Raw genomic sequence first — 14,850 nt, 5'->3', positions numbered from 1 at the left:
AGAGTTGTATTTAATCACTTGCACCTAACACCCCAATGGTTACTTTCAGGCGAGTGTATGGTAACACTAACCGTTAACCGTATGTACTGTGTACTGAATACTTTTGCAGCACTACTTTTCGCAGTGATTTATATGAATACATAGAAACTAGGAAAGTAAAGTGAGTAAAATTTCATAAAAATCTTTTTATTCATTTAAAAATTAAAAAAGAAAATTTTCTAAAACTTTGCGTTAACATGCCAATACAATATCTACCAGCCAGAGCAGCTGGAATGGCAAAATTTGTGTGAAATAATTGTAAATGATTTTAAAAATATAATACCAGTGCTGGTTTCTTCTATACTCCCCTACGCCAACAAGAAAATAAATAATAAAGAGAAGAAATAAAATATTAATAATTTATATCTACACACTCCTCTGGTAGGTAGATAGATAGATAATATTTTGTTGCAAAGAAGAAAAGAAAAAATTTTTCAGTGTGGATTTGATTTATGTTTCCAATTATATATTTTCTATACGTGCATTTCCATACCTACGACGATCTAGTGTGTATGCTGAGAAAGATTCAGATTCTTATTTATTTATTATTATTATTTGCTAATGAGACAATACGAGACGATATTATTTTTAAAACACACTATAATAACCATTCAATAATTTTTCATATATTTTCTAAATTTTTTTATATTCTGCTCTCATCAGAAGAAGATAAAATGTTTATATATACATAAAACGTCAAATAAAAAAATGGAAAAAAGAAGAAAAAAAAAGTGATGAAGAGGTTAGAGAAAAATTGCAAAGTGAAAATATTTAAAAAAACAAATTTGTTGTTTTTATAAAATTATTATTAAATATATTTAGTTATATATGTATGCAGCGCGCATACATATATCTATATGTACATATATGTATGTATGTACCTATAGAAATAAATAATAAAAAAAAATAACTCAAATGGGATGTATCTATATACTTTTATTCGATATATTCGTATGTATGTAAAGGAAAAAAATATCAGTGTTATCAACGACATTTAAAATAAAAAAAAACAAAAAAGGTAGTGTCGATTTATCTGCTGCTGCTTTGCTTGCTACCGCCTTATATCGTATTAGATATTTTAAACATTAACAACTGGCAAACACCCTACAATCTGGATAGTTGAAATTAATGGATCATTATGACAAAAAAAGTGTTAATTCAAACATACAGACAAACATACAAGTGTGTAGAAATGATGGAACTAATATGTGTGAATATTTGTGCGTCTATATGTATCAGCCAATTCAAATTCATTTCACTAACTAACTCACTGACTGACCTACCAAACGACGACAGATACCAATAAGCAAAAAAAAATTAAAAAAAACAGATGCCGCAACTTAAATAGAAAAAAAAGGAAGACGACTACCGAAAAAGCATACACAAATTTTTGTACCCCTCGTCGTAATCAACACAAACACACCCGCACCCGTTAAAAACCAATCATACAAACAAACAAACATACCTACATACAAATCTATGTATGTACTCTACTCTCTGTATGTTTGGTTGTTTGTTTATATATATGTATAAATATGTTGGAAGAATTTCGTATAAATATATACATACATATGTTTGTTTGTTTGGATGTATAGTACATTAATAGTGAGTGAGTATGGAAGAGTAGTAGATATTCGTAGTAGTTAGTATAAAAATACACAACAACACAGGCGCGTAAAAGGTTGTAGGGAGTTTTTCGTAGGGATTTCTTTTTACGAATATTTAACTTTCCTTACAAATATTATACTACTTCTAATAATTTTATAACTTCATACATACAAAACAAAGTCTTTACTACTCTTTGCAATTCTTTAACTTAATTCTTATTGGAAATATTTTGTTTACATTTTCATATGTTGGTTTGGTTATTTGTTGTTATTTTTTTAACAGAACTCTTAACGTATAAAGTCATTAAACAAGTATAATTTTCGTATTTTACTGTTAAAAAATAAACATAGACTGCATTACCATATAAGTTATGGAACAGAAAACTCTTTTCGATATCGAAAATAAATCAAAATTTAAACAGGCCTTGCAAATTTTGATAACAAAAACAATTTTAACAAAATTTTTGCAGTTTATCGCTATAGAAATAGCAAAAAGAGTGCTGGAGCAACAGGCTCAATGCATATTGGTACCGCATAGACCGTGCCGTCTCCAATAAATACCCATCTTATGGTCTAATTTAGAAAATTTCTAATCTTGCACACACTTTAGAACAGTTTTTTTTATTAATTGCAATTAATTTTTAATTGTTTTCTTTAATATTGAATTATTATTGTATTTTATCTCAAAGTTATGTATGGAATAGAACCTTCTAATCTCAATATATCTCCCCCGGCAATAATTTTTAACCAACCTTTAATCTTTAGTTCATCCGATTATGAAAATCAAACTGTTTTCTCATGAGCACTAATAAGAAAAGCTCACCATTAAGGGTCCTTTAAACCCATTGAGTATGCACTTAATACATTTTGAAATTGTTAAATAACGTAGAAATAAGTTATACATCCCTCTTCTGGATTTCGTTTACGTTTACGCACTTCATTTCGCAATGATCGAAAAGAAGAAGCAAACATACAGTTTTTTTATAACATAGACAGGTTTTTGTATTGAGTTTTTTAATGTATAACAGTCTTAAGTATCTTTAAGTTCTTTGTTTAACGATTGTTTGATGTATAACAGTTTTGTATATTTCAGTATTTTACGTGATAATTTTCTAACTTCAAGTTCTTTGGTATTGTTTGCTGTATAACAGTTTTCACTTCAAACTGTTTTGCTTATTTCTGTATTTTACGAGACAGTTTTCTATTGTCAAGTTCTTTGTTTAATAATTGTTTTGTTTATAGGAGTTTTAACCACAAACTGTCTTTCATATTTCAGTATTTTACGAGACAGTTCTCTATTCTCAAGTTCATTGTTTAATGATTGTTTGGTGTATAACAGTTTCCACTACAAACTGTTTTGCATATTTCCGTAATGATTGTTTGGTGTATAACAGTTTTTACTACAAACTGGTATACTTTAATATTTCACGAGGCAGTTTTCTGTAAAACGTCTTCGTCTTCTGTATAACAGTTGTTACTTTAACATCATTCTTATTAGACAATTCGTTGTACAACAATCTTTTTCTAATTCGTTTCAATGCTTTACGTATTGTGCGTTACGATCGTGTCTACTTTTTAGTAAGTTGTTGTTTATGAGGCGGAGAGTCGAATAAAAATGCCAAAAACCAAAGTTGCCAAACGGAGAAAATTTCGATTCGAGTTGAAATACAGAATAAGGGCCATAGTTTAAGCAGTAATGCTGAATAAAAAGAACTTTATCGAATTCGTCGTCTAAGTATACGTTATATTATATATTTGAAATCAGTGCAGAATACAAATTTCCATTTGCCATCCTTGTTAGGAATATTATTAAAATAAGAACCTTTTGAAGGCGGGAACGCATTCCTACAAATTTCATGTAATATATATGCGATATAGAAATAAGAAGCTTGGGAATCTGAAAATGTTTTCTACTAACACCTTTAAATTAGACTCTAGCTTAATTGTTTATTATCAAAATCTCTGTGACCAGTGCTTGCTAGATTTACAAGTTTTCGGTTCTAAAATAGTTAACGGTTTTCTGATTGGGACCTTTCAAATATCACGATTTTTTAAATTTATATTTATGTAGTAGGTACCACTAACATATATTCAAAATTAATAATAATTTTAATTTCTTTTCTTATTTTCAGAATTGCCATAGCACAAATATTATTGCACAAAAAATAAAAAATAACAAGTAAAACTAACAACAAGAACAATACCAAATTAATCTAAAATAAAAAGGGGGCAGATTAAAAAGAAAAGAAACTACTTTCCATTACATATAGCTAAAATACTAAACTACAAAAAAAATATAAACAACAAAACGAGAGAAACAGAGATAAAGTGAAAGAGAGCTAGAATATTTTTAAGTAAATCTATAAACAGAAACAAACTTTTGAACATACATATATATACACTAAAAAAACTGGATAAAATATAAACGACATCAAATAGCAACTCTGGCTTTTGTAGAGACAATTTAAGGAACTTTTAAAAGTTAGAGCTTATTTAAGACTGGCTCAAAACGAAGAAAACGGGGGCGCTGAGTCTCCCGACGGTACCCAAGAAGGACGCGAAGCGTGTTGGTGGATACCCTGGTCTGCAATGGGTTGCTTTGGCTCACCAAGCTCTAAGCAATCTGATATAAATTCTGAAGATACAAGAAGTCAGAAGCGTCGTAGTGATGCCATTTCCAAACAATTACAAAAGGATAAACAGCTCTATCGAGCTACCCATCGGTTGTTGTTGCTAGGAGCTGGTGAATCCGGCAAATCAACCATAGTCAAGCAAATGCGTATTTTACACGTTGATGGCTTTTCAGAGCAAGAGAAAAAACAAAAAATTGATGACATTAAGAAGAATATTCGTGATGCAATTTTGGTAAGTTGAAGATTTAAAACTACATTTATATTATCAATATATATTTTGTTGTTATTTTTAAATTGTTGTTGTTGTTCTTTTATTTCTTATGCAGACTATTACTGGTGCCATGAGCACATTAAATCCACCTATACCATTGGAAAAGAAAGAAAACGAAGCCAGAGTTGAATATATACAGGACTATGCTTCAAGTAAGTGAAAATACATAAACATTTCAATTCAAATAACAATATTAATGCCATTTATTTCAATACAAATATTACAGGTCCAGATTTCAACTATCCGCCAGAATTTTATGAGCATACAGAGGAGTTGTGGAAAGATAAGGGTGTTTTGGCAACTTATGAAAGATCAAATGAATATCAATTAATCGATTGTGCAAAGTAGTAAGTATTTTAAAAACTCAAATTCATATTATCGAACAAAAAAGAGTTTTCATTTATGAATTTATTTAACTTTACAGCTTCTTGGACCGTGTGAGCATAATTAAACAACCCAACTATACACCGAACGAGCAAGACATATTGCGGTGTCGGGTTTTAACTTCTGGTATTTTTGAAACAAGATTTCAAGTTGACAAAGTCAATTTTCAGTAAGTTCTTCGAGAAGGACACCAAATAAATAAAATACTAATAATAATAATAATAATAATAATAATATTTGCATTTATTTTGCAGTATGTTTGATGTGGGAGGCCAAAGGGATGAACGTCGAAAGTGGATACAATGCTTTAATGACGTTACTGCAATTATATTTGTGACAGCATGTTCTAGCTATAACATGGTTTTACGAGAAGATCCAACACAAAATCGTTTGCGTGAATCCTTGGAACTATTTAAAAGCATTTGGAACAATAGGTAACAACTTACAAAACAATTTTATTATATAAATATAAACTAATATACTGCTTTGGCGATTTCTTTTTTCCAGATGGTTACGTACAATATCTGTAATTCTATTTCTCAACAAACAAGATTTGTTAGCTGAGAAAATAAAAGCTGGTAAAAGCAAACTTTCGGATTATTTTGCCGAATTTAATAAATATCAAACACCAAGTAAGTTTTCCACTTCTTTTTGTTTCATTATATCAAATTCTAATTTGTTTTGCATTTAACTACTGTTCCAGGTGATGCAATAATCGAGTCTGGAGATGATCCTGAAGTCATAAGAGCTAAGTATTTCATACGTGATGAGTTTTTGGTATGTTTATTTCAATTTTAATTTATTTTCTTATTTAGTTTATTTTTTTTTTTCAAATATATGTTTGTAAATGTTTTTATTGTTTGTTATTTATTCCTACTTTTTACAGCGTATTTCTACTGCAAGTGGTGATGGCAAACACTATTGCTATCCACATTTCACATGTGCTGTAGATACTGAGAATATCAAGAGAGTATTCAATGATTGTCGAGATATAATTCAAAGAATGCACCTTCGTCAGTATGAATTGTTATAGGTTTATTCTACAAAAAATCACTTAATAAAAATAATGTGCAAATAATACAACTAATCAATCAACGTTTTCTTTTCATTATTCACTTCCTTTAAGTCATGGTATTTATTCAGTTTTTAAGGTAATTAAATTTAAATATTATTATTTTTAAGATTTTCGAACGTCCAAATTTGTTTTTAGAAATCACAACAAAATTTTTCATAAAAACAAGAGAGATTCACTTTTCGTTAGAAAAGACTTAGACTTTTTGATTATAGATTGGATTAAAAATGAGTCTCATTACTAGTTTATAAACCAGACTATAGTTAATTCTACAGATTAGACTGTGGACTATTATATACTAAATTATATATAGATTATGCTTTATACTAAAGTCTAGTCACTATACACTATAATATCAATGGATTTTAAAATCAAATAAACAAAATTAGAAAGTATATTTTAAGTTTCCCAATGCTAGTTAACACACACACACAATTGTTTCATATTTATTTTTTATGTTATATAAAAGATTTTATTTATTTACTTTTGTTAAATTTCTATAGACAAATTTGTTTCTAAAATTATTAATGTTTTTTTTTTTTTGCGTTAAATAACAAACAACATGACTTTAAGTAATAATGTTCGTTTAATTGTTAGATCAAATTGTTTGCTTATCAACAAAAGAACTTTGTTAATTTACTTTTAGTAACATTTGAATTTTAAATAATTGTTTTTACGTTTTATAATTAAAATTTTTCATTCTACTTTTGAAACTGAAAATAGTTGTTTATAATTTATTGAGTTCCAATAGGTTATGGGCCCAGGTCGCGAATAATTTATAATCGTAGAGTTGGCAAATATTGTGCGCAATGGAACAAAAATGTATGTTTCCGTTATTGAACTCCACAAACTATTTTACGTGGAAATTTAAAATGCAGATGCATTTAATTCAGTTAGACCTATGGGATGTTGTTGAAAAGGCCCATCCAGATCCAATTACCTCAGCATTTATCAAGTCTGATCAAAAAGCAAGAGCAGCTATCGCAATGTGTGTGGACAATTCTCAGGTCCATCTTATAAGAATGGCAACATCAGCAAAATCTATGTGGATTAAGATAAAAACAACTTACGAGAGGAAAACAATGACGTCCAAACTACATCTTTTGCGCAAACTTTATGATAAAAGAATGGTAGAAGGTGAAAGTATGCAAGAACACATAAATAATTTAAATCTTTTGAGAGCTCAATTGCTGGACAGAGGTGAGGATATAAGAGACAACTCTATGGTAGCTATTATGTTGAATAGTTTACCGAAATCTTTTGGAGCATTGGTTACATCGATAGAAGGTCAACCTGAAGATTCAATTAAATTAGAATATGTGCAAGAAAAGTTGTTGGATGAAGCTGAAAGAAGAGGTGAGTCTGATAATCAAGTGAATAATGCTGAAAATGAAGCATTGAAGAGTCAACATGCAAAATTCAAGAACAGAAAACAAATTAAATGTTATCATTGCAACAAACTTGGACATATGAAGAAAGACTGCTTCAAATTGAAGAAGGAGAAAACTGATTCCAGTCACGTAGCATCAACGCAGATCTGTTTAAATGTATGTGAAATAAAGAAAGGCTGGGTTATCGATTCTGGAGCTTCTATCCACATGACAAATGATCTAAATTTTTTTAAGAACATGAAGAAGTATAATAGCAAAGTCCATATTGCTGATGGTAAGGCTCTCGATTCCATTGGTATAGGAGAAGGAGTAATACAAGGTAACATTAATCAAATTTCCCTTAAAAATGTGTTATACGTTCCGGGTCTTAATGGAAGCTTAATGTCAGTCAAAGCTATGACTGCGAAAGGTTGCAAAATAATTTTTGAAGAAAATATATGCAAAATTATGAAAGGAGACCAAGTAATTGCAGATGGAATTTTTAAAGATAATGTGTATGTTTTGAATGAAATTAATAAAGCGTATAATGTCCAGTATTCATTAGAGTGCATTCATTTATGGCATAGAAGATTAGGACATCGTAATTTCAAAGACATTAATAAGGTAGCGAAATTTGCAAATGGTATTGAAATACAAAATTGCCAAGAAGAAAAAGTTTGTGATGTATGTGCAAAATCTAAGTTAACAAGAACGCCATTTCCTAAAGAAAGCAACTACCAGTCAAATGAAGTGCTTGATCTTGTGCACTCAGACGTATGTGGACCATTCCAAGTAAGTTCGCATACAGGTAAGCGATATTTTTTAACATTTATCGACGATTTCTCGCGTTACACAAAAGTATACGTCATGGCAAGGAAAAATGAAGTTATCAATAAATTTAAAGAATTTTTAGCAGAAGTTCAGAATTTTACTGGCAAGAAATTAAAAGTCCTTCGATGCGATAATGGAGGTGAATTTATAAACTCGGAAATGAAGGAAATTTTAAAAATGAATGGTATTATATTACAAACTACGGTACCCTATTGTCCTGAACAAAATGGTGTTGCGGAGCGTAAAAACCGGACATTAGTTGAAATGATTAGAGCCATGCTTAATGATGCAAATTTACCGAAGAAGTTGTGGGCTGAATGTGTAATTGCTGCAAACTATATTCAAAACCGGTTGCCTTCAAAGTCTATTAGCAAAACTCCTTATGAAATCTGGTTCAACAGAAAACCTGATATAAGCAACATAAAAGTGTATGGAAGTAAAGCCTATGCTCAAGTACCAAAGTGCAAACGTCGCAAACTTGATAACGTTTCTATTGAAGGTATTTTGGTTGGTTATGCAGAAAATTGTAAAGGATATAGAATTCTGATGAATGGAAGTAATAAAATTATAATAAGCAAAGATGTAAAATTTGTAGAAAATTTCAATTTACCTGATAAAGAGGATAAACAAAATGAAGAAACGGTTTTAGTAGATATTATAAATAATAAAAATGTGACTGAAATTGAAAACGAAGAAACTGACTTCGAATCTGAAGATGAAGAAGTTGAAGTCTTTGAAGATACATATGAAGAAATTCCTTCAGATGATCTGGAAGAATTGTCAGTAACTCAAACCAATCCTCGACGATCTGAACGACTTAAAAATAAACCAAAGAAGAGTTATAAAGAAATAGCGAAAAGTGCAGTAACGAATCATGATGTCATTCCTAATTCCTGGAATGAAATGTTGAATTTACCTAAGCCGGACAAAGACTTGTGGATAGCAGCAGCTAATGAAGAAATTCATTGTTTGAAAAATAAAGATACATGGAAATTGGTTCAACCTCCCAAAGGAAAGAAAATTATTGGATGTAAGTGGGTGTTTCAAAAGAAAGGTGATATTGTCAATAAACCAAAATACAAAGCAAGATTAGTTGCTAAAGGTTATACACAAACTTTTGGTGAAGACTTTGATGAAACATTTGCTCCAGTAGGAAAATTTGTTACGTTGAGAACTCTTTTGGCGGTAAGTGCAGTTAAAAAGTTTGCCGTTAAACACTTAGATGTAAGGTCAGCTTTTTTGAATGGTGATATTCAAGAAGAAATATACATGGAACAACCTGAAGGTTATATAAAAGAAGGCAATGAGCATCTCGTTTGCAAATTACAAAAGTCTCTTTATGGATTAAAACAGGCAGCAAAGGCTTGGTATGATAAGATAAATCAAATTTTATTGAAAATTGGCTTTACAGCTGGAAAAGCAGATACTTGTTTATATAAAAAACAAATTGACAATGAAATTGTATATCTACTCATATATGTGGATGATATACTAATATGTGCCAAAAATGAATTATATATAAATGATATCAATAATCAATTAAATGAATATTTTGAATGCAAAGATCTTGGAAATGTATCATCATATTTAGGCATCCAAATAAATCAAAATTCTAATGGAGATTTTCTCCTTCATCAAGAAGACAAGATAAACAAATTAATAGAAGAAATTAAACTAGAAGATGGAAAGCTGAGTTCAATTCCCATGGATCCAGAGTTTATTAAAATAACCCATAATGAAAATATGCTACCAAATAACGAAAATTATAGATCAATTATTGGTAAATTACTTCATCTTTCTATAACTTCAAGGCCAGATATAGCTTCAGCTGTTTCGATATTGTGTAGAAGAGTTGAAAACCCCCGAAAGTGTGATTGGGAAGCATTGAAGAAAATTGTGAGATATCTAAAAGCCTCAATTCATAAACGGTTAATTATTAAAGCAAATTCAGATCTTAAATTAAAATGTTATACTGATGCTACTTGGGCAGGAGATCATGGTGATAGAAAATCAACTAGTGGCTTTATATTTTTATTGGGCTTAAATGCTATTTCTTGGACATCTAAAAAGCAGTCAACAATTGCATTGTCGTCTACTGAAGCAGAATTTATAGCAGCTTCGTTTGCATCTCAAGAATTACTATGGATCAAACAATTGCTTGAAGATATGTCAATTTCTGTTTCTACACCCATTCCTATGTACGAAGATAACCAGAGCTGCATCAAAATAATTGAATCTGCAAAATTTAGTTCTAGAACAAAACACATTGACGTAAAATATCATCACATCAAAAGCCTTAATGAAACTGGTGTTATTCAAGTACTATATTGTCCTACAGATCAACAGTTAGCAGATTTTCTGACGAAAGCTTTACCACTGCCAAAATTTCAAATGTTAATTAAAAATATATTTTGTTGAGAGGGGATGTTAGATCAAATTGTTTGCTTATCAACAAAAGAACTTTGTTAATTTACTTTTAGTAACATTTGAATTTTAAATAATTGTTTTTACGTTTTATAATTAAAATTTTTTCATTCTACTTTTGAAACTGAAAATAGTTGTTTATAATTTATTGAGTTCCAATATTAATACACTTTCGTTCAAAAACATCTTAAAAAAAGGTTTTGATAATTTAAATTTCAATAGTGGAAGCTTTTTAATAAAAATAAGTAAGTCCAGTTGAAAAAGTATTTGTTTTTCTTTTTTAATACCTCGTCGCTTTTTTGGTATAAAACAAGTTTTAACCTAACGTATCAGATATTTGGTATAGCCCATAGTTTAGCGGTTTTATCAGCCGATGTAGTTAATATAGAAAAATCTTGTGGATGCCATCTGGCCGATATAACCTTGTCGCCATGTTCACCAACAGCAACCGAAGGTAAGGATTGTGTTAGATTACCTTGTAGATCGGTTAAAACAATTTTATTATCATAACCACAGGTCAATAAATAATAGGCTGAGGGTGAAAAACGTATAGATCTAAAAAAACAAACAAATTGTAACAAATGTCAAACGTTTTATTTTATTTTAATAATATTATAGAACATACCTTATATCAGCAGAATGTGGTTGGAAACATTGTATTTGTCGATTCCTTCGTATATCGTGTAAAACACATGAACTGTCCTCGTGTCCCGACACCAATAAACGTCCAGTAGGATCTACACATACTGAAGTTACCGGTGAACCCATTGAGTCATAGTAGCAAGATGGCAAGACAGTGTTAATGCATTCATTTACTCGTAGATCCCAAAAACGTACAGTTTTATCCTAAATAAGTTTTATTTTTTTATTATTATTTTTTATATTTAATAAAAATTATTTTGTTTTATTAAAAATTATTTTAAAAAAAAATTACACAAAATTTTACAAAATTAATGGCCCCTATTCTGCATTTTAATTTGAATCGAAATTTTGTCCTTTTGGCAACTTTTGGTATTCTGCATTTTTTGTTGAAATACATTTTTTCGATCATTGTGTAACTGAATGCGTAAACGCAATCGAAATGCAGATTAGGCGTGAATGATTTTGCTTATTCTCGTATGTCAGAATTCCTTTTCAATTTATTACTTGGGATTGGATTAAGGTAATAGTTTCTGTTTAGTTTAGATTTTTATATAAAGAAAAATAGTCAAGGCCATAAAATATACTGTAGTCTAGACTGTAAACTAAAATATAAACTAGACTGTAGCAGTGAGTATTACCTAGGTCATATATTAAACTATTTACTATAGTCATGACTATAGGTTAAACTAAAATATATACCATACTGTAGAGCGAGCAGTATTATATAGTCAGGACAATCGATTGGAATATTAATATCAAACCTTTAGTTAAGAATTTAGGATAAACTACGTTTATGACTATAGACGAAACTATAAATTATAACACATTCAATACTATAGGTTAGTATATAAACTAAACTATAGACTAAACTATAAACTATATTATAGTACATTTATTTAAATAAAATAATACATATATAACATTTTTTTGTTTATAACCATTAAACTATTTTCGCTTTGTCTTGCCAGAAGAAAATTTAGAAAAATGTTTCCCTTTTATACTTTTTACAAATCCTTGTCAAGATGACAACTTATATCGTAAAATTCTACGATATTTGTAAAAGGATACGAACTCTAGCTGATTACGTTACGTTTACAAAATTTGTTGACTAATCAAAACTTTAAGGGCGGCTACTCAAAACAGAAGAGCAACAGCCAAAAAATGGAAGTATTTCAATGAGATGAAGGATTATGAATCATACAAATTGTACATTGAACTTTCTAAGAAAAAAAGTGGGTAACTTAGGTAAATATGTATGTATATATGTATGTAAATATATATGTACATTTGTATGTATCCTTTAAATGTACAAACGTTTCTATACATATTCTTTTCATTTTGTACAAAAAAGTCATAACTCAAAACAATTAGAAACAAATAATTTTACATTCTCGATATGCTATGGGTATTTCATTACCCAGCAGTTCCACAAAGAGTCAATGCATACGAAAAAGACAGTAATTTCCATTCGTCACGAATGTACCCTTTGTAATCGAGAATGAAAACAGTCGTTACTTTAGTGTCCCCTTTGTAAGCGAGAGCGGAGGCAATCGTCTCTTTACTCTCTCTTTGTAGGGTGTAGAGTGACGATTGACTTCCTCGTAGGACAAGCCCATGTTAAAATGGTTGGTCACCTAGGTAGTCATATGGCTAGGGGCCACCACAATTGGTAGGTTAAATGGTCAGTTCAGGACTGTCCCGTCAAACTGCTGGGTATATTAAAGTATCTTTGAAATTTTATAAATTAGAAATAAAAAATAATTTTAAATTTTGTTGAAATTATATAAGGGATGAACCCGAAAAATTTAGAAAATATTTTTTTTTGCAAATTTTTAAGAAAATTGCTATATTTTGAGTTAGAACAGTCTGTCTATTGAGTTTGATTTCGGAACACATATATTTGACACATCTGTATGTATTTTTACTACGAATGCTGTTAGACATTTTCCAGCAATTGTTTGGCCACATTAATTAGTATGATTGCAGATGTTTTTAAAGCAGCAGGTAGGTAAATGAAAAAAATTGCTAGAGTTTAGCACGAACTATGTTTTATTTTTAAACCGAATACAAAATAAAAATGGCTTTAGGCCTCTAGTAAGTAAGTATAATGACAAATATATTTTTATGGAAATTTCCTTCCTGTAAAATGTGTGTGTTTTTAAGAAATATCTTTTTACAGTATAATGCCATAACTGTAAATCGTATATTAAGTATAAATGCGGAGAAATCAAAGAATATAAAAGATTAAAAACATCAGCTGTTACTATAAACTAAAGTTTAAACTAGACTAAAGACTAGACTATATAGCAGACTATAGACCAGACTATATGGATTATAGACTAAAACCTTTGACCTTTTCAATGATTATAAACATAAATATTAAATTATTTTTTACACACCTGTGATCCAGTAACAAACATATTATTATCCCAACTATAAATTGAAAAAATATGTCCACTATGTCCTATAAATGTTTGCGCTGGCGACAACACTCCACAATCCGTAATATAGATCTTACAATTGCCAGCTCCACCACTAGCCAATAGTTTTCTTTCATTGCAAGAATCTTCTAAAAAGCACAAATCTCTTACGGTGCCATCATGCATGGTCAACTCTATTTCACGCCCTTCCAGTTGTTTATTTTCATCACTGTATTGCATGATTTTAATCGATTTATCATTAGAGCCAGTGGCAATAAATTTTCCATCTTTCGACCAGGCAGTACAATAAATGGAACCTTTGTGATGTTTTGTGCGTTTAAATATAACACTAGTTTGAAATGTTTGGGTTTTGCTGGAAATTTTTAGAATGGAAATTATATACTAAAGCATAGTAGCAGTAGGTAATTGCTTATTAATACCTGATATTGATTTGTGAGGGATACATGCAAATTCTAAGAGTTTTGGAATTGGAGCCAACTGCATAAATCTTACCCTCCGGATGAAACTCTGCACAACGTATAGCCTGTACATCGTTGAGAGTATTGATGGGCACAAAACACAAAGGCGTTTTATCACTCTAAATAAAAAAATAAGAAATTTTGTTACATCAATAAAAAATTGTTAACAAATATCGATAATAACGGTAAAATGTTGTTATTGTGTTTTGTTTAATCCATTCAATAGTCATAATGTTTATTTATTGTCTGTTGTTTATTTGCATATAAATATTTTAGTGGAGAAATCGTTTTTGGAAGATTTTTTTCATTTTTCAAGCGTAAAATTTTTGTATTAGCCAAGTTTTAAGGGATTTTTATTTTGTTTTAAATAACAACTGCATATTTACCTTCATATTTTGATAAGAACTTTTTTCGGAAAACATATTTAATAATTGACTATTTTATTAATTTTAATTTAAATATATGTTTTCTTAAAAAAATGACAACATATTGACTGGCTTTTTATAAAATGCATATAGCGTAAAAAATCTTAACAAAAAAAACTCCACTGGAGAGATAGTATAAAGAAATACTACTACTTACTATCTTTAGAGTTAAAACTGGTTCAGGTGGTTGGATAAATGGATGCATTCACTACATAACCGTGGTGAATTTAAAAACAATGACTTTTACAACAAA

The 14,850-nt window shown here is 29.7% G+C and overlaps 2 protein-coding genes across 4 annotated transcripts; one reads left to right on the top strand and one right to left on the bottom strand.

Annotated features, from left to right (window-relative positions):
* Positions 1-21: 21 nt before the first annotated feature.
* LOC111681898 (guanine nucleotide-binding protein G(s) subunit alpha) lies at positions 22-6,025 on the top strand. Of its 2 annotated transcripts, none has more exons than XM_023443797.2 (9): positions 22-160; positions 3,779-4,511; positions 4,606-4,702; positions 4,777-4,897; positions 4,975-5,103; positions 5,189-5,368; positions 5,442-5,566; positions 5,638-5,711; positions 5,821-6,025. In XM_023443797.2, exons 2-9 carry the CDS (start codon positions 4,236-4,238, stop codon positions 5,965-5,967), a joined length of 1,149 nt encoding a protein of 382 aa, XP_023299565.1. In that variant the 5' UTR covers positions 22-160; positions 3,779-4,235; the 3' UTR covers positions 5,968-6,025. The 2 variants fall into 2 exon arrangements, with proteins under 2 accessions (XP_023299565.1, XP_023299566.1); XM_023443798.2 differs by lacking the exon at positions 22-160 and adding an exon at positions 217-420.
* Positions 6,026-10,784: 4,759 nt separating this feature from the next.
* LOC111681899 (WD repeat-containing protein 47) lies at positions 10,785-14,817 on the bottom strand. Of its 2 annotated transcripts, none has more exons than XM_046954890.1 (5): positions 14,755-14,817; positions 14,134-14,291; positions 13,673-14,066; positions 11,257-11,477; positions 10,785-11,186 (listed from the first exon to the last, which is right to left on the bottom strand). In XM_046954890.1, exons 1-5 carry the CDS (start codon positions 14,800-14,802, stop codon positions 10,961-10,963), a joined length of 1,047 nt encoding a protein of 348 aa, XP_046810846.1. In that variant the 5' UTR covers positions 14,803-14,817; the 3' UTR covers positions 10,785-10,960. The 2 variants fall into 2 exon arrangements, with proteins under 2 accessions (XP_046810846.1, XP_023299567.1); XM_023443799.2 differs by lacking the exon at positions 14,755-14,817 and adding an exon at positions 14,559-14,718.
* Between the last annotated feature and the right edge of the window lie 33 nt (positions 14,818-14,850).

This window comes from Lucilia cuprina, chromosome 6, assembly GCF_022045245.1.
Source record: "Lucilia cuprina isolate Lc7/37 chromosome 6, ASM2204524v1, whole genome shotgun sequence".
In the NCBI taxonomy this organism is placed as follows: Eukaryota; Metazoa; Arthropoda; class Insecta; order Diptera; family Calliphoridae; genus Lucilia; species Lucilia cuprina.
This window is presented reverse-complemented; position numbering and strand designations above follow the sequence as displayed.

What these genes read in the sequence shown, in the direction of transcription:
- LOC111681898 (XM_023443797.2), top strand. Translation starts at nt 4,236, where the DNA reads ATGGGTTGCTTTGGCTCACCAAGCTCTAAGCAATCTGATATAAATTCT. An exon ending in ATATTCGTGATGCAATTTTG is followed by an intron (nt 4,512 to 4,605) that starts GTAAGTTGAAGA and finishes TTTCTTATGCAG; the next exon opens with ACTATTACTGGTGCCATGAG. An exon ending in TTAATCGATTGTGCAAAGTA is followed by an intron (nt 4,898 to 4,974) that starts GTAAGTATTTTA and finishes TTAACTTTACAG; the next exon opens with CTTCTTGGACCGTGTGAGCA.
- LOC111681899 (XM_046954890.1), bottom strand. Translation starts at nt 14,802, where the DNA reads ATGCATCCATTTATCCAACCACCTGAACCAGTTTTAACTCTAAAGATA. An exon ending in CCCTCACAAATCAATATCAG is followed by an intron (nt 14,067 to 14,133) that starts GTATTAATAAGC and finishes AAAAATTTCCAG; the next exon opens with CAAAACCCAAACATTTCAAA. An exon ending in CCACATTCTGCTGATATAAG is followed by an intron (nt 11,187 to 11,256) that starts GTATGTTCTATA and finishes TTGTTTTTTTAG; the next exon opens with ATCTATACGTTTTTCACCCT.